At 37.7% G+C, this 20,886-nt stretch overlaps 1 protein-coding gene across 1 annotated transcript; it reads right to left on the bottom strand.

Annotated features, from left to right (window-relative positions):
• Positions 1 to 5,594: 5,594 nt before the first annotated feature.
• LOC137406974 (tol-Pal system protein TolA-like) lies at positions 5,595 to 6,632 on the bottom strand. The gene is made up of 2 exons (XM_068093572.1): positions 6,538 to 6,632; positions 5,595 to 6,366 (listed from the first exon to the last, which is right to left on the bottom strand). Exons 1-2 carry the CDS (start codon positions 6,630 to 6,632, stop codon positions 5,595 to 5,597), a joined length of 867 nt encoding a protein of 288 aa, XP_067949673.1.
• Positions 6,633 to 20,886: the final 14,254 nt, after the last annotated feature.

The following is a 20,886-nucleotide window of genomic DNA, read 5'->3' as shown; positions in this document are numbered from 1 at the left end:
CTCGGTTGGAGTCATCCGTTCTTCTTTTTCTCTAATCGTGTAAGTAACATGGGTGCCCTAAGAGTTTTACGAGTAACAAATGAAAATAATTCTCTGTTCTTGTATTGATCCTTGTTCTTGTAATGAATGTGTTAGTTTCTACTCCGTGTCACAGAATTCTATTCGGCTGGACACTTGTTTCTCATTTGGGTGATCAGTGGAAACTGTTGAAGAGTTTCCATCGCTATAGCTGCTAGTAACATACTTAATTAGGCTTGCTTTCTTGCGCCCGGTGCAGGGTAGTCACCTGCTGTATCTGCTGCGTGTCAGTGGTTGCTAACAATGGGGAGGAATCTGCTTGCAACTAACATAACTATTGGCGTTTTTTCTATCTAGGTAAGTTTCCATGTCATACTGTTCCAGGTCAGTTGACTAGAATTGGAGAAAAGAGACATGGCTGTAGCTGAAGGAGATCGACAAACTTATTTAATTGACTTCGCCCCAATCCTGTGTCAGCTCATGCGGTTGCACTTCATTTATCACTTCATTTGTATTATAAGGCTTAAACGTTAGCTTTAGGTAAAAAGCTCGTATTCAAAGTGATTACATGTGAAATATTTGCCCTGCTAAAAATGTTTTGACACTAATATGTTGCAGAAAACGCTTGGAGGGCAGACAGTATTGAACAGCCAGAAACGTCGCAATGAAGATTAAAATCAGAAGACGGAGATGGGCCAAGCAGATGGGGCTAAATATTTCCTTTGGTTTTTATGTGTTTCTGCATGTATTGTAAACACTGTAAATGTCACTTGTTTTTGAATAAATATTTGTAGCCCATGATAGTATCATACCATTTGCTAGCGTCATCACTGGTTATCTAAACTCTGCTTTCGATGGATCACTCCAACTGACTTTCTGTTGCTCGTAGAAGTCAGTTTTTTCTGCCAAGAAGCAAACATCAATGGTTGCAATAAGCTTTTGTTCCACAACTACGTGCTGGCTTCAATAAATTACAGCTCGATCAAAGATGTACAATGGTCTTTACTTTTTTCAACATTGCTATGACATGGTATTTCTCAAATATACCCTACAGGATGAATTTATTCGCAGAGTTATATTTCACGAAAATTGCCATTTCATGCATATTCGCGGATTAATTTCTTCGCGGCTAAAAACTGGTACTCTCTATGAAGAGTTAACTCTATTACGTCTACCAATATTACCCTACGCATGTGCGCATTGCGTGTTTCATTTTCTATTTAGCTTACAACTACGGGTGAATCATGCTAAGCTATAAATTTTTTGCTGCGTTCAAAGGTTTTTACAACTAATCATAGATTTGGAGGCCTTTGATGAACCAACAATTTGTGGTAAGTAATGAGTTTTTTTTAAACCATTTACTAAATTAATTGAATTTTGCTTAGGTTCTTCGGTAAAACGCAATATTTATTTTTTCCATCCCTACTGCTTCATTATTTGTTTTAGTGTGAGAGAGAGATTTTTCATCATACACACAAGGACAATGACTGCAAGGGTGGTATATGTCATTCTTAGAAGATCACCAATCATTAAGGGAGGTCTGGAAATTGAGGTAGAAGTGACCGCAACTACTTATGAGGAGAATATAATTATATGTTTAAAAAAAGAAGCAAAAACGCCTTTACGAGCACAAATCTTTGGCCAACCGGCTGAACTTTGCAATAGTAAGCCACGAGGAGAATGCTGATGATAACTTCCTTACCAGCCATGTAGTAGCGAGAGAATCGCCTTTAACATCTACCCAAGACAGTGACAGCGATACAGAGCTGCTATTACCAAAATAACTAGTCAGAGAGCACCATCACATGCTAGTATTCACTTATCAAGAGTATCAGTTTAATTTTATTGCTCTAGACAACCGCCATATGGACTAAACTGTTTATATTTACTCCATTCATCGTTTGTAAAATTTTATTTGTATTTGAAATATTTAATTTGTACACCCAAGTTTGTAATAAATTGTAATATAACTATACATGAAATAAAATATATAATTTAATCATGTTTGCTGCAGCGATATCAAGGAGTTGTTGTCGATGAAGGGGTCTAGGTTGACTGGTTGCTTCCCTGCAATATTCCTGCCTTGATGAATATTACTACTTGTCTCTAGTTTTCGTAATCTGAGTACGTTGTTTTATTCTCAATCTGCAGTAAACGCAAAAAAGAAAAATTATTATTAAGTATTAAAGTATTTGAAGTATCTGACTATATAAGTAGCTGAAGAATTTAATGAAAGCAATCAGTTTTTAAACAAAAGAATTAACTAATGCAGTTAATTATGGAAAAACGTATCTGCACTGCAAATCAAATACATACCATAATGTTCAGATCAAAATCATGATCGTCTTCAACTTCGGTATTAGAGATTGATGGAGTTGATTTCAATGTAAAAAGACTAAGAGAGATTTTTTTGCGATGACGAAGCCATGCTGAATAACTTGTGAAAACCTTGAATAAATTTGTAAAGTTTGATGCAATGGCAATAAAGCTCGAAGCCTGGCGGTGATTTTAAAGAAGTTTTGGAACTCGGCTACGTTTAGTACTTTTGCCTAACGACTATTTTTGCGATGACGCCATTCTGCATATCTTGTGACAACCTTGAATAATTTTGTAAAGAAATGTGATGCATTTGCAATGGTGTTAACTCAACGCTCAGGCAATGATTTTAAAAATATTTTGGAGCTCAACTACGTTTAGTATTTATATTAAAAACTAGCCTAGCAGCTAGTTTTTAATTTGATGCAGTAGTTATTCTCCCTTGTTATTAAAAAATAGAACTAATTATTCACGGAATTTAATAATTCGCGGAGTTGACTGTTCGCGAAATCGCGAATTTTTATAACCAACGAATATTTTCATCCTGTAGGGTATTTATAAAATACAAATGTCTGTATAATACAAATCTCGAGTGATAAAACTGTGATGTCTCCAATAAAATGCTGTTCAAACTAAAGTTTCAGTATGTGACTCACACCTGCAAACCCCCCATGGCTTGAGAGGTAAGTTGCTACTAATGTTTTCTTATAGCATCTGCGTGTTCAGAAAGCTGTGATGTCCTAAATGTTTCAATTCCAGAACTCCAGTTAAAGGCCGCGTTGGTTTTTGTGTCGACAATATTAAAAGCTTCAGATAACTTTCTGCGGATAATTCGTAGAAAAGCTCATACTTAAAATTTTGCAATCCTTCGAAAAGCATTTTGTCATCGCAGCTTTAGAAATTGCATTGTCCTTTAATTTTGAGTGCGACAGGTGGTTGGCACACATTCGTAACGCCATATCCGTTGTCAAAATTACCGAATATGACGCTACTAGTACACATATTCGTGACGTCATTTCCGTTTTCAAAATTACCAAATATGACGTCAGTAGTACACATATTCGTGACGTCATTTCCGTTTTCAAAATTACCAGATATGACGTCACCGGCACAAATGCTCGTGACGTCATTTCTGTTTTCAAAGTTACCGGATATGACGTCACTAATATACGTATTCGTGACGCCATATCCGCTTTCAAAATTACCGGATATGACGTCGCTAGTACACATATTCATGACATCATATCCGTTTTCAAAATTAACGGATATGACATCACTAGTACACATATTCGGGACATCATATCCGTTTTCAAATTATCCGGATATGATGTCACCAGCACAAATACTCGTGACATCATATCGTTTTCAAAATTACTGGATATGACGTCACTAGTACACTTATTCGCGACTTCAAAAATTATGCTGTCACGAAAAATTCATTTGCGAAACATCTTTAATCTCAACCTTAAAGTTTTATAATAGCGTGAGAGTCAAATAAGATTGCTACAAAGCTATGAGGTAAAAGCGCTGATCGCAAAGCATTGCAACCCTTTCACTGAGGGTCAATTTATCAAACACTGATGACAATGGTTAAAAATATTTGTCTTGAGAAGCAGCAAGAGTTTGCCAAAGTCTTCCTGGCACTGAGGGAATGTGTTAAAAATGCGAAGTTGAGTGAACTTAAATAATGATGTCATTTCAATTTTGATATTATTGAACCGAATCAACGATGAACACACGCTTTAAAGGTTGACTTGCAATAAAATTCACATTACAGTTATTTGGTATCAAAAGATTCACCATGTCTTACTCTGTTGTGTTGTAGGTGCAAAATATATGGGAATGTGAATACAAGCTCCTAAAAGCTAAAAAACAAACAGTTAATTGCAGCCACATGAGACCGCCGTAGTTTGGATTTGCTTTCCAAAATGGCTCAAATGGGACGTAGTTAATAGACAATAAAGCCATGTCTATTGTTCTTACGCGTCTTTTTTATCGTCATTGTAATGCTGTCATTTTTAGCACTGATATCTTATAACTTACCATAAAAAATCATTAAACTTTTTAACCTTAGATCGAAGGAGTACATATCATTGTCTGATAATCATGACGAGCTTGTTGGGTCACCTGTGATAATCGAAAAGTGCTGCAAAAATTATTTGCGAAGTATTGGGTCACATGATCAGATTGCGACTTGACGATTAGATAATGCCGAAACAAAACTAAAGTAGCGAGCATCTATATTTGATACGGGGTCTTCGGTAAAACCCAAAGTGTTTGTCATAAACTAGTGCTACGATAAGTTTTATATTGAGCTTTTTATTGGCGTTTCATTTCACGTGAGAACATCACGTGACAAGAGGATAACCAAACTGTAATGACTACGTCAGATCAATAAACAGATTCCAATCTACGGCGGCTTTTTGTTTTTGAGCTTTTAAGAGCTTGTAATCACATTTCCACATATCTGTCACCTACAACACAACAGTGTAAGACATGGTGAATCTTTTGATACCAAATAACTGTAATGTGAACTTTGTTGCAAGTCAACCTTTAAGATAGCTGAACTTGAAATAAATTTGCAAAATATGGCAAACAGATTGGCTCAGGGGAAATTTATTCGGATTAATTGCTGTTATATGTAAAAAGCGTTTCCCAGGGATTGCCCTCCTAAATTTTAAACCCCACTGTTAAATTATGACTTATCGCGTCAGATTCAGAACAAGAAGTGCCGTTACTGTCTAGCTGTATAAGGTCCGTTAGTTATTCTTCGGGATCCTTGCAGAGGGTCGTTGGCATTTACGGTCGGCATAAAATCGGTTTTGGCCTTGACATAACCTAAACTGTAATGTTGACCTTTAATCAATCATTCAGATAGAGTTATCCAACATGCCCCCTCCCTTGGAGAACAGGGGAAACAGTTTGCAAGTGCTGGGTTACAGGAAGTGATTATTGCAGAAGCAGTTATTACCAGTGTAGCATTAACGCACATGCTGGATAGAGCACAACAAGGTGGGAAACCAAAACAATGTTACCAAGTCAGGAGTGTTTCGATAGAAATCAGCGAAGCTAGCATTAGATGAAATTATGACGAGCTTGGCATCAAGGAGCAATTGAAACTGATATTAATATTAGCACAGGCATATATACCTATTAACCAGCTACAATATTCACGAATAGGTTGCGGTTGCATTTAAGTATATATACATGTAGCTGACTTCAGAACTCCCATGTTATTGCCGTTAACTACTGGTAGCAGTTTAACAGTCAGTCTTGCCCTTCATTTCGACATCATCCTCAAGGAGCCTATCATGTAACTCTTCATCATTGCCGGAGGCAATAGCCTCATCTGGCTCACTTCCTCCCTCACCTTCTCCCTTTAACCTGGCCGAAGCCTCGCTATCGTTTGCTTCAGCCTCAGCCTCAGCACCGCTTGCCTTAGCCAAAGCCTCAGCATCACTTGCCTCAGCCGGAGCCTCGGCATCACTTGCCTCGGCCGAAGCCTCAGCACCAGAAACAGCGCTGGCCGAAGCCTCAGCTACAGTAACTTTTGACATAACAGTTGGCAATGAACTGTTCCGAGGGGAAACAGGGGTTGCGCTGTGCGCACCCTCCTTGGTACCGCTGGAACCTTCCGCAGACGAATCTGCAGGCGTACGTGATCCCCGAAATTGGGCCCTCACGTTAAGCAACTCGTTAATAGATTTCTGAATTGCTTGTGACAACTGAAACTCATATTCATAATTCTGCTCTTCCTCCTTAATAGCCTGCATTTCTCTCTCATACCGAAGCTTAGTTTCTTCTTTTCGTCTCTCAAACTGTAACATTCTCTCCTGATAGACCTTCTCACCAGGTGGTCCCCTACTAGTAACATTTGACAGAAAATCATTAACTGCACCCATTAGAGACACATTAGGCTGTGTAGGCCTACTAGTACCAGCTACAGCTGCTGCATAACCTTTAACTTTAGCATCAGGCTCATTACTACTGGGAACTTTAATCTTTCTTTTACCACCAGACCATGTGGCCCCTCTTTATCACATCCAGCGACCTCATGGCCCAATTTGTGACAAAAGCCACATTTTGGCACCTTGCAGTCCCTGACAAAATGACCGAAAGCTTTGCACCTATTACAAGTAAACCCTGGACATTCGCTAGCTACATGATCGCGGTTGCACCTGCAGATCATACAGTACAGTTTACCTTTGTTCTACCGAAAACTTTAGCGGCGTTGGTGCCATCACTTCTGTCACTGGAGCTCCTTCCACTACTCGGGCCATCACCCTTTGCTGATCCATTAGACTCAGTCATGAGAGTTTTTATGTTCTATAATCTATAACAGAAGCAGTTACAAGTAAACCATATCAGAATATCTGTGAGGCCGAACAAGCCTGCCACTTCTTGTAGTGGTAACAGGCGTTTCATCCGGCTCAGCCGCAGATGCGGCGTCTAGCGCAGTTGCTGGGGCCTCTTCACCGCTGCCATTAGGCAGAAGGCCAGGTACCATTGGACACTTAGTGTCTACTAGACAGCTACCCAGATCATTATCAAAAAACCTATCAAACTCGTTTTCGTGTAGCAAAAACAAATGTTTCCTGTTTCTCCGGAGCTCCCTGTCTCCTATCTTCACCCAGTAACTGTCTGGTAAAGGATCCTTGCGGACCACAATACCCCCAGCCCCGGCATCAGATGGTGATTTGACCCAAACTTTATCATTGACGTTTAGTTCAGGCATTTCTGAAACTCTATCATTTTTATCAAAGTTACGCTTAATTTCTGTTTTCCTGTTTTTGTCCTTTTGTTCAAATTCCTCGTAATCCACCTGACGAGACCTGGGCAGTCCAAACATAGACCTTACTGCCCTGCCAAACATGAGTTTGCTCGGCGAATACCCAGTTCACAGCGGAGTGATTCTATAGACTGACAAGGCTTCGATCTTATCCTCATTCTTCAACCACAACTTTTTGACTATTTTGACAGCACCTTCGGCTAATCCATTAAATTGAGGATAGCGAGGGCTACTCGTAACCAACTGAAAACCATAGCTAGCGGCAAAGTTTCTAAATTCATCACTATCATAGCACCTGCCATTGTCCGACCGTACAATTTTAGGTACACCAAAACAAGAAAATACGCTTTTCATAACAGATATTACTGCACCAGATGTCTGGAAGTGTACAGGTAATGCCTCAATCCACCTAGAGTAATAATCAATGATCGCTACATACAATTTGCTTTCAAAGACAAATATGTCAGAGCCTATTACCTCCCAAGGGCAGAAAGGCAATTTGCTTTCTACCATTGGTTGGTGTCTAATATCACTGTGACGGATGCAAGTATTGCAGCTTTTCACAAAATTCTCAATGTCGTTACTGACACCAGGCCACCAAATGTAGACCGGCGCACGACGTCTACATTTCGAGATACCCTGGTGACCTTCATGGCACTTTGCTAGATGCAATTCCCGCTAGCATTCCGGAATAAAAATACGTGAGTCATACATTATTAACCTATTGCACAAGGTCAACCTATGTCTACACGTATAATACTTTGACATACATCTCATCAATGAGCAATTGCAAAGGAGTTTCCCAATCATTATCAATATGACTAAGGAGCTCTTGACTAACATTATCAGTTCGCATAGCGTCTTTAATCTCACGTTCACGACCTTCTGTATCTATAGAGGCGGCTACAATAGCCCCAACATATGCTTCCGTTTCCGTACTTTTGTTGAGGTCTACAGAGTCATAACTACCATTAAGACGACTCAACGAGTCAGCTAAGTACATTTTTGCACCTGGTGTATGAAATATGTTGTAGTCATATTTCATCAACTGTAGCCTAAAGCGTTGAACTCTTGCTGGCAGATTGGCCATATCTTTTTCGCCCAAGACAGACACCAATGGCTTGTAGTCTGTCTCGATCTCAAAGTTACGTCCAACCAAATAAAAATCAAGTTTCTTACAAGCCCAAGGGATGGCTAAGGCCTCTTTTTCAATCATTGCATATGTTTCCTCTGTCTCCGTCATTTTTCTGGAAGCATATTCAACTGGCTGTCTCACACCATTAACATCTAATTGTAGGAGGACAGCTCCTATAGCATTTATGCTAGCATCTGCAGAAACTCTATGCTTTTTGTTTAGGTCAAAGATACACAAAACTGGAGCTTTAGACAGCTCTTGTTGGATCTCAACAGATGCTCTCTTTTGCTCTTCTCCCCAATACTATTCAGACTTTGTACCTGATATAGCATAAATTGGAGCACAAATTCCAGCTATCTTAGAACTAAACTTGCTGAGGTAATTTACCATGCCAGTTAGGCGTCTCGCCTCTGTTTTATTGGTAGGCGGAGCCATCTCAATAATAGCTTTTATCTTATCAGGGTAAGGCTTGACACCGGCCGCACTGACTACATGGCCTAAGAACTTAATTTCATCACAGCCAAATTCACATTTTTCTTTCTTTAGAGTCATGCCCAAGTCCTTTATTCTATTCAAAACTTTCCTCAAACGTTCCCAGTATTCGTCGGGACTTTCCCATAAACCAATATATCATCCATAAAACAAATGACACCTTTTAACCTTAACAGTATCTTTTCCATAGCCTTCTGAAAAAACTCTGAAGCTGAAGAAATCCCAAATGGCATTTTCTTAAAGCAAAATCTGCCCCAAGGCAAGACAAAAGTTGTCAGCAGTTTGCATTTTGGATCTAATTGCACTTGCCAGAAACCAGAATTTGCATCGAGTTTTGAAAACACTTCACCCTCTGACAATTGACTTAGCATTTCTGAAACCCGTGGTAAAGGATAGACTTCACGCTCTACACTTTTACTCAGGTTTGTCAAATCAACACACATTCTGATCTTACCACCCGGTTTAGGAGCAATAGTAAGACCTGAACACCCTTCAGTTGGACCCTCGACAGACTCTATGATATCATTAGCCAACATAGAGTCTATCTCAGACTTTGCTTTCTTCTTCAAACCAGCAGCAATTGTGCGAGGCGCATACAAAGATTTAGGTTCAGCGCCAGGTTTCAATTTTATTTTAAAAATCCCAGGCATTGTTCCCAAACCAGTCAAAACTGAAATCTGCAATTGGATCAAACCCTTCTGAACTCAAAGCATTAATAACACCCAACAAGTAAGGCTACGTATTTGTGGTAAGCCCAGTAAGTTCTTTCTAGAACCTCTGACAATATATACTGGAGTTTCAACAGATCTATAAGTACTTTGAACATTCGCATTAGACATTCCTAGGACATTAAGCTTATTGCCATCTGCCCCAACTAAACACTGTTCGGGTTTCTCTAGTTTTAACTTTAACAATTTACTAGAATTTTCTGTCAAAACAGAAACTTCGGCACCAGTATCAATAGTGAAATCCATACTCATGCCATTCACTTTCATAGTGCGTATTATACTATTGCTGCCGCCATATAGTCACCTATTATCCTTAGTGAACCTCACTCTACGGGGACTTTTACTGTCTTCCCTTGAACCCCTATAACCGTATCTATGTGGACTGTGATGCCGTCTACCGGGGCTCCTATTATGACCACCGTGGAAACCCTGCCTCTGTGGGCTAAACCTTCGCCTATCAGGACAATCCTTTGAGGTGTGTCCTTGTGCATTACATGTAAAACAGTGAGCATCATAACAATTCCTTACTTGATGCCCTTCTCTCTTACAATGGTAGCAAGCTCTGCCATGTTGAGCAGGAGAGTTGCTACACATGTAATACCTTGAGCTAGGTGACCTGCAACTGTCATTACCACCTCTACTGCCGTTTCTAGAAGCACTTGAGTCACGGGAATGATATTTAGAAAAACTGGAACGTTTATCCTCTCCATATCTGTCATGATACTGACCTCTATTTACGTCAGAACCATTACTTTCAACGCTAGACCTGCTAGAATCTCTAGACCTATAACCAGGACGGTAATCATACTTATGGTATCTGTCGCGGCTCTGTTGGTGCGACCCATAACCAGATGACCCTTTACGTGGCCTTGCTGAGACAGAATAAGCACCAACGTCACTGCTATTACTCACACCACGGCCAGAGGCGCAAGCACATTTATCAACATCTACTTTCGAGACACTACTAGTAGCATTAAAACGGCCAGCTTTCACTTCAGTTAACACGCTCTCTGACTCTCGAGCTAAATGCCTAGCTTTTAATTTAGAAGCCAGATTTTTCCAGGACAAATCACTTTTTTGCAACAGCTGCATACGAGTCGACGAATCACTAATACCATTGACGGCCAAAGCGACTGAAAAACGCTCACGCAATTCCTCACTTTCTCCAAAACCCATAGTTCTGCTCAATTTCTCAACTCTTAGCAAATATTCTATAGCATTTTCATTGACCGCTTGTGCTACAGTAACAAATTTCATTGTTCTAACATAAATACTTTCGCCACACTCGAAATGCTGTTGTAACAATTTTAAAGCATCTCCAAAAGCATTTTTACCATCAGAGTCAATATCAAATTTTAGGGTTTGCAACAGCTCAATACCTTCACTGCCTACAGCACTAAATAAAGCTAACAACTTAGGTCTACCACGAAACCTGGGAACTTGTTCGCTGGACACAGTTTCTCTACCTAGAGACCAAGTAGCTAAATCGACGGCAATTTTAAATTGCGATAGCCATGACTTGAACGATTGAGTCATATCGGAGGAGGAAAACACTAGCTTAGGAAAAGACGACAGATCTATCCTATTACTCATATCGGAAAAATTCCGATTGATTTCAAACAATCACAAAAGGGTTGACACAGTATTACAACACTAACACGGCACTATGAACAATCACAAAGTAACACCGTTAACAATCTGCATGAGGAAAACAACACAATATCACTGAGCACGAGAATACACACAAAATACACTGGCATGACACTGACACGAGGGTTCACGGAAAATACACTAACACGACACAGAGGTAACCACTGACACAAATTTGACACAAACACTGTAGCTACACCACGATTATCACGAATGAACACCACCACTAGAAAACACCACCACTATAAAACACCACTACATATTAAACACTAACACGCACCACCGCCAGCCCCACGTGGGAGGGACCGACACACGAAACACCAAGAAACTATCAGAAGAAACGGTAAATCCTTTAATATATCGAATGCAAAATAATTTTAAAGTCTGTAGAAAATAAAAGTGGGTCAATCGCAAGTTATGTGTAAAGGATGCTAACGGATTACAATTAGCTTCTTTTATCCTGCCGACTGCGCCATGATAAATTATGACTTACCATGTCAGATTCAGAACAAGAAGTGCTGGTACTGTCTAGCTGTATAAGGTCCGTTAGTGATTCTTTGGGATCCTTGTAGAGCGTCGTTGGCATTTACGGTTGGCATAAAATCGGTCTTGGCCTTGACATAACCTAAACTGTAATCTTGACCTTTAATCAATCATTCAGATAGAGTTATCTAACACCCATCTCACCTGGCTCCCTTTGAAAAAAATTTGGACAACTCTATAATGAGGTGTCCGCTGTCTATAATGAGTTATGGAGCCAACAACTTAATGAACATGTTATAATAATTACTGTAGATGTTACATGTAAAGTAATTAGAATGTTCTATCGCCAGTCTATTTAAATATGTAGTGCTTCACTGCTCCCAAATAAAGAAAAGTGGGTGAAGCTAACAAATGGCTGAAGCTGTTCACTTTAAATGGTTGCAAAAATTTGTGTCTGGTTTATGCATACACATATAGAAGTATTGAAAAGTTAAGTAAATTTCATAGCAGAAAATCTAGAGACTATTGTCAGATATCCGTTTCGGAAACTAGACACCTAACCTATGACGACAACAATATACACAGAAAGGGAATTTAATGACCTATTCATCTTAGACACAACGCACAGACCACCCAAAGGATGTCGGATGCTAACTGGACGGAAAACCACAAATCACTGCATCTCACCGTAATATATACATTTATTTATATACTTATTTAGATTCAACACAACTCATCAAAATATTGCATAAGCATCGGAAGGAGATACGTGAGAGCTGAGCAGCCATCTCATTCTATAGAGAGCCTCCATGCGTACATCCCATGCTACAACGAAAAGATTGCGTATGTTACATAAACAATAACTACATAATTTGAGCTTACACTTTAATCTTTGTATTTTATGCTTTTACTTTATGTTAGTTTTAAATTTATGTTTTATGCTAATTTTTGTTTTATTATACACTGGCAATGTCAAAGCAAATGTCCTCAGAAACTATCAAACTCATGAAAAACAGTCCTTTCAACTATGTCTCCACGGGATGTCATTTAATCATGGAATGTCCCAAGGAGCTGGCTTCTAGCAGCAAGCAGAGCCTCAAAAAAATAAGCTTTAATAATTTTCACAGCTGGAATAAATTTTTAAAAATTTATGGTAACAAAAAGAATGGAGCAAAATACATACTCCAGAATTTTTCTAGATTTTTAAAGCTAAAAACAAAAGAGATAGAGACGTCTTTATAAATTCCATTCTTAGAAAATTGGCTAAGTTTTTCAAACATCATGGGCTTCCCAGAAAGATTAGCTCAGACGCTCCACCGCAGCTGATCTGTTGCGATATGCCTAGTCAGCAATTGCACAAAGTTTACAAAATACTGACTAAAAGCCAATTAAAAGTTGTTATTCTCAGACTGCTTGTATATAAGGAGCCTCTGAAGGTGATTAAGGCAGCAAAGAGGACAGGCCAGGACAGGCTAGAGAGAGGCCACGCCAGAGAGAGCGGGCCAGGGAGGCCACGTGGATGAAATTATATACCCCTTTTACTACTGTTTTACCTCGAGGAGATAAAGCCATTTGGCTGAACCCTACAATAATACTTGTACGTTTTTGAGGATTTATTATGCTACGAACTATTTGAATGATTTTCTTCACTCGTTTTATGCCCAAGTGAGGCTTTTTGTTGATAAATATACTTTATATCGAAGCCTGAGATAGGCCAATCTATTATTGATACGACGACGATATTTGAGTTTGCAGCCAGCATTTGAAATTGACGCCCGAAAGAGGCTACATACTGGTAATACAACAGTGGCTAACACTACAGAGGAACAAACATTGGTGCCCAAGCGAGGCAAGACAACTACTGAACTAGCAGATAAGTGTAAAACATTCAGGAAAAGACAACTTGTGTCAGAATTGCAAATAAGGTATAATTATATAACAGTTCATACACAAATTCGCAAAATTGGTTTGACAGTTGATTGGTATAGAGAAAATTTCTTTGTCTGGCAGGAAGAGCCACTTTGTCAGTTCGAAAAACTTATCTGTTACGTGAGAAAATCAGTAAGGAGTGCTACCTTACACAACATTGTATAAAACCACACAAAAACACGACTGCATTTATAAGTTACATTTTATTAAACTTTTAAACATTGATTTATAGTTTAAGTAATTATTTTATTTTATAGAATATTATTAGATTTTTCTAGTGTTGCTCATCATATTAGATCATCATATTAGGTAGTAGGTCATCATATTACCTACTATATTACCCTGAGTTGCTGTTGTGATGTCATCATATTACCTACTACATTGCCACGAGTTGGTGTTGTGAGGCATCATATCACTTACTATATTACCATGAGTTGATGTTGTGATGTCATCATATCACCTACTATATTACCATGAGTTGGTGTTGTGATGTCATCATATCACCTACTATATAATCCCATGACCAAACGAGCGGAGCGAATGTTTGAGAGTTTTCATGATAAATGCTTGTGCACACAACTTACGAAAATTATTCATCAACCACGTCGCAAACCCTTGCATCGAAATCTCATCAACAAATTTTAGCATTTTTTTGTAGCGTCGTTTAAGTATAATAACGATACAAAACACATATAAACCTATTTAAATATATTACCAAGTCTTTGAAAAGTGTCGACAGTATCTTAAAACTTACCCATCTAATCGGATTATACATAAATAGACAGATTAATTCGGCCAAAATTCACCACATAACGCTTGAAAAGCTTGGTTTAATAATAGTTAAGACCGGTCTACGATACGACAATAAAGCCGTGCGACAGATAGTAGAAACATTTAGCAGTGCGCATTTCACGAGAAAAACGTGCTCATTTCACCAGTCTTTGGCATTGTTTACTTGCTAAGGTTTCTAATATTATTGTTAGATTTAATTATAAGAATAATTAATCGAATTTATCCGAAGGTTTCTGTAATAAACTTAGACCGTTTGAGGCGTAGACCGACTTACAGGTACGAAATTGTGGTACACAGTTTATCAGCCTATGTTTTTTTGTCTAATTACCGAAGGTTTCATTAAATTATTTAAAACGTTTGCCAAAATTCTTTACAACTTATGTACAAGCTAGGGCAGAACTACAATGCCCCTTTATGACGAGAACATTTTTTTATTTTGCTCTAGTTTGCAGAAAACTTCCAGACGCGAGAACGCTCATACTTGCTTTTTGTTAAAGATCGCTATCAAAACCATTCTATACATTCTACACAACCAACTTTCAAATTGTGTATAGTACACAGTAGCTTGCCATTTTACTTCTAATTTTGCATTTCAGAGTCATAATAAACATATTTCTTTATTGTTGTTGTTAAATTACATACATTACAGCAGGTTAGGCCTACAGCTTTAATTAATATTTATTTTATTGTTGTAAAACATAGCTTTGAGATAGTAGTAGATTAGGTGTGATTTTCTGTGTAATTAGGTGTGATTTATTGTTGTAAAACATAGGTTTGAGATAGTAGTAGATTAAGTGTGATTTTTTGTGTGATTAGGTGTTATTTATTGTTGCAAAACATAGCTTTGAGATAGTAGTAGATTAGGTGTGATTTTTTGTGTGATTAGGTGTGATTTATTGTTGTAAAACATACTTTTTGACAACTACTCTTTCAACAACCAGCACTGCCATTTCTTTTTTCCATTATCACTTATTCCATCATCAGGTCGTGGGCTGTATGACAGGAGAATTTCTAGAATTGGAAATTTTATTTTTGAAATTTCACTAGAAAATTCACGACTTAATGGTTCTATTCTCTGTCGCTCAGCGGTTCGTTTGTCGGTCTTAATTTTGATAAAAGCAAGGCTTGGCAAGTTTTAATAACGATTTTCGGCCAAATTAATCTGTCTATTTGTGTATAATCCGATCAGATGGGTAAGGTTTAGGAATACGTCGACAATTTTCAAAGACTTTGTAACATATTTAAATATGTTTTTATGTGTTTTGTATCGTTATTATACTTAAACGACTTCACACAAAAATTGTTAAATTTGTTGATGAGATTTCGGCACAAGGGTTTGCGATGTTGTTGATGAATAATTTTCGTGAGTTGTGTGCACATGCATTTATCATAAAACTCTCAAACATTCGCTCCGCTCGTTTGGTCGTGGGATGAGCCAAGAGAGAAAATTTAGTAGTTGTCTTTTCTCTTGGGTTTTGGCTGCCGCCACATTGCTCATACAAGTTGCATATTGAATGAGTAGTAGTGAATGCATTCGCAGTCTCAAATTGATCTCTTTTTCATTATGTAATCAAAAGAATTGCAATTAAATTTCGATTACATTTCATTTAATTTTTAAATGTCATCTGTGCAAAAGTAGTATTTCCAATTCAATACCTTCATTTACAACAGAACTTTATAGGGCAGCGTAAGTTTGTTTAGAACTCTTAAAAATATGTAAACTTCTGGTGGCGTAACTCTCCCTAAACGAATTTAGTGTAACGTATCTTAGAAGCGTAAATAATGACTACACTTTCTATAATAAGTGTCCTTGCTCCCGCAAACAAAAGCTGCACTGAATTATACTACCCATGGAATGGCGTTAGCCTATCTAAACCATTGAAATTCCGTGCGGCAATTTGAGCGCCATCTTGAACAATGCCAAATGGGATTTCGGTTGTAATTAGTGAACTGGTGGATCATAGTTATACAAAGAAAAAACTCATTTATCTGCTAAAAATCAGTGTTTTGCCATTAATTGCTACTACTACGACAATCCTGACACACGGAGGGTTAATGATATATCATTTCACTAGTGAGTTTAGCGTTTTATTCCTGCATTAGTAGCCAGGCCTGCCAAGCCAAGAATGGGGCAATGCTTGAGATTTGGTTTTGGGGCAATTGATGTATCAACGATAGTATATATGAAATTGTGGAAACAGGGGCAAAAATCTCACCCATTTCTCACTCATTTTCATTTTGCTTTTGGTGTGTTTGCGTGAGTCTCATGCCCAATACGTGAGAGTTGGCAGGCCTGTTAGTAGCACTAGTACAGCAATAGCTGTATAGAAGAAGCTTGCTAGTAGCTGGTTAGAAGAAGCTTGCTAGTAGCTGGTTAGAAGCTTGCTAGTAGCTGGTTAGAAGCTTGCTAGTAGCTGGTTAGAAGCTTGCTAGTAGCTGGTTAGAAGCTTGCTAGTAGCTGGTTAGAAGCTTGCTAGTAGCTGGTTAGAAGATTGCTAGTAGCTGGTTAGATGCTTGCTAGCAGCTTGCTAGCAGCTTGCTAGCAGTTGGTTAGTAGTAGCTTTCCAGTACTAGCTGGTTAGTATCTTGCTAGTAACTGGTTAGTAGCTTGCTAGTAGCTGGTTAAAAGCTTGCTCGTAGCTGGTTAGTAGTAGCTTGTTAGCAACTGGTTAGTAGTAACTTGCTAATAGCTGGTTAGTAGTAGCTTGCTAGTAGTAGCTGATTAGTATCTTGCTAGTAGCTGGTTAGTAGTAGCTTCTAGTAGTAGCTGATTATAAACTTGCTAGTAGCTTGTTAGTAGTAGCTAATAATAGTAACTTATATAAGTTGTAGATATTAAAATTCAACCATGTTAGTAAATGTGATTTTATGTTGTGTTTTTGCAGAAAGTTGATAGACTATTTGATATACTCAATAATCGGTCAGTTGCAGGCCGTGGCTATAAACGGCCTTTACGGTTATCTAGTATGGAGTGTCTAACTCTGTTTTACTAGACACAAAGACACATCTTATGAGTTTGAGAAAAATGGATGATACACCTTTATACAACACTAGGCGGTACTACACTTTTGTTGTTGAAATTGTTGCTTGTTTTACTGTTCGCGTCCTATCTCTTCGCTATGGTCGAAATAGACCGAAATACTAATTCAAATTTTGGATTGAATCAGAATTGCACACGTTATATTCTGGTAATAATCTATTGTTTGGTGACCTGATATAGTCTGTTATGTTTTCGCAATATTTCAGTCTGTTTCTATGGTGAAATATTCTTCGTTTATTGTTCCCTTTTCTAGTTTATGATCTTTGTGTATGTATTGTTCAGCTTTTTAGTTTTTTAGAATAGCAGCTGCATCATGTAGTGTGATGCGATATTAGTATTAACTTATATGGCAGGGGTGCCCAAATGTCTTTAATGGAGGGCCAATATTTAATATTTGAGAATTTTTGTAGGCCACAAGATGTATGGTGAAATTAATTGAAGCTGTATATGAGTTTAAGAACATTATTGTTTTTCTGTAACTATACATATTATATATTACTTTACAATTACATCCACGTGTCAATAACAAATTATGTTTAGTTGTCTTTAGTGATTATGGAGTATATATTGTGTGCACCATTTGTATAGAGAAATACTATATGCATAAAGCTTTACAAACCAGCCTAAAATGGGTTGCATTCTAAATATGTGAAGAAAGTAATTTTTTGGAGGCCTTGTAAGGTTGGCCATGTTAAATTTGATAGTGGGCCATCACAGGTCGCTTTTTGAGCATTCCTCATGTGCAGTAAAAAATGAACAATGTTTATGTATTGACATATTTTGGTGGTTTGTTTGTAGGTATGTTTGCATTACTGGATTGGTGTGCTGTTGATGTAGTGGTCGGTTTAGTTGAGAAGCCACTGAAGCCTGGTCATTTAGATTACCTGCTGATGTACAAGTTCTCACAAAACCATCTAGAGTTGCTTTTTACCGCTGTGCGGAGGTGTGGTATGTAGTACAGTGCTTGTTAATTAATCTCATCCAAGTATAGCTGAAAACACACATATTATGCTTTGCAGTATGTGATTTCACCTACTGGATATAGATTTTCAGACCACACGTTGCTTTCAAGCAAAATAGCTCAAATGGGCCAAATCAAGGATGATACAAAAATGATTTCACCAAGCTTCAAGATAATGGGCGCCAAAACCTAAATATAATCAATTCATATATTGCTGGAGACCGTGATATTGCTCGACTATGAATCTATTTTTTTGTATGTTTGATTGTAATGGGGACATTTTGGCTGATACCTTAACTGCCTAATAATTGTCTTTTAAAAATCATCATTATTCAATCCATATTTGAGCACCATCTCCATTTTATTTCCAATTGCCACAAAGGATAGCTGTTATTATTTCAGGAGGCTGGAACAACAACCCATTAGTAGAGCAGTTCCAGCATATCTTTAGGCGCTTGGTTGCAAGGTGTGGTGTTACACCAGGAACTACTGGTAATGTCAGATTTATGGATGACACTGAATTGTTACAAGCTTCTACTACCTATGTGCCATTAACTGTTGGTAGTGAAGATTATGTTGAAGATGTCGTTGACAGACAAACTATGCTTCCCGAAGAAATGTTTAATCACATCACATCCTTTTCTTGGAAACATTGCTGTATATTTATCTAGTTGGCTTGTCAGAAAACTGCTTAAAAAGTTGTGTTTTGAGCCATGTAGACACTCCCTAATTCAGTCTAAGGAAGTTAGCAAATATGGTGATATTCATGTTCTGTTAAGAGTAAAGAACAACGATGGCTTGATTTCTCCTTCTGATGGTGTTGTAACAACTGTTCTTTGCTCCGCAAAGTATCTGAAGGGGGCTACATCTGCAAATCAATGTTTGAAAGATCCCAAGGTTTTGAAGTGTGTAAAAGAAGAGATTGCACGCTATGATATATTTGAATTAAAACAACATTGTACTGACACTTCTGTAGGAATTGATAATCATCCCTTCTCACTACTAGCTTTAGTGGTTGAAACATACTTTGATTTAAGACAGCACTATACCAACTTAAAAAACCTAGATTTACATAAAGTGAACATCAGACATAATGCTACAAAAAACATATTATTTAGAGGACAGTGAAGTGTTATGTCGCTGTGACATAAATTGTCTATAGCCGGTTTAAGTTAGTATTTATTTTTAAGACTTCTCTTTATATATACATCTAAATTGTACAGTTTGCAGGCATGTAGTAGTTCAATTTATTATATAATTTATATATACTATAATGCTATTAGACGTTATATTAGGATCATCAGAACATCTGGCTCATTAATTTTTTATGCATAGATTATTTATTTTCTGAATCACAAACAAATTTGATGTTCAAGTATAATGCAATTAAGATTTATAGTTTGCTTTGTACATGCATACAATTTGTACAGTTTGAAGGCATTTAGTTGTTTAATTTGTTATATACTTTTTATATATAATGCTATTAGACATTGTATTAGCATCCGAGCATCTGGTTCATTTTTTATGCATGGATAATTGATTTTCTAAATCACAAATAAATTTTGTGGTCAAGCATACTGTAGTTAAGATTTATAGTTTGCTTTTGGTCTATGTCAACGAATAACACATATAAATATAACACAAATCAAGATATATTGAGTGTTAGGACCTACTGGCGCAATAGCTAAAGCTAATCTAGGCTCGAGGCCAATCCAACCACTTTTCGAACAAAGCAACGTAGGTTGCAAGATTTTAGTCAAATGTATACAACAGTTTTGGCCAGTTTTTTGCTTTTGGTGATGTAAACAACTATTGTGATCTCTTATTAGATAGTCAATAATTTTTAAAGCTAAAATTCATTGGGCTGGTAAGGCGAGCAATGCTAATGATACCCTTAAATCCAGTGGAAACATCTGTTGATAACAAATGCAAATTATATAGAGCCCATATAGAGTTGTCTGCCTATTGTTGAAACCATGCCAATAGCCATCTACAACAAAAATTTATAGCCTATGCGTCTGTAGATCTGTAGCTAGCTTGACTTTGATATATATGTTGATTAGGATTGGGGACGAATAAAAGCACCCACAAGCTCATTGAGATTAAATGTTGTACAATGTTACTAGGTTACTTGTAAAGGAGTGTGTAACAATGTAGCCTATTTCAAGATGGCGCTCAAATTGTTATGTTATTAAATGACCTTGGTCATTTCAGGGTAGTATAATTCAGCGAGTTGATGCATGTTGGTATAACCTCAGCGTCACAGCTTTTCTATTACCGGGTGATGCGAAATATGATTGGGTTTAATTATATTTGGCGCACGTACTAAGCATTTTCACAACTCGGGCGAAGAATACATTTTGTAATTTATTGAGTCTCACAGCAACACTAGATCTATAGCTGCTATAGCTGAAACCGTTAACAGACACGGATAATAGCGCTGGAAACGCAATATTCGATATAATCGGTTTTGTCAACATACATGTGATTGTCGCAGTAAGTATTTTTTTTAATCTGAAGAATTACCAAACCTTTAGTTTAGCGGACAGATAA

The sequence above is a fragment of the Watersipora subatra genome, chromosome 10 (assembly GCF_963576615.1).
Source record: "Watersipora subatra chromosome 10, tzWatSuba1.1, whole genome shotgun sequence".
In the NCBI taxonomy this organism is placed as follows: domain Eukaryota; kingdom Metazoa; phylum Bryozoa; class Gymnolaemata; order Cheilostomatida; family Watersiporidae; genus Watersipora; species Watersipora subatra.
The sequence above is the reverse complement of the archived record's forward strand: the minus strand, read 5'-3'. Positions and strand labels throughout refer to the sequence as shown.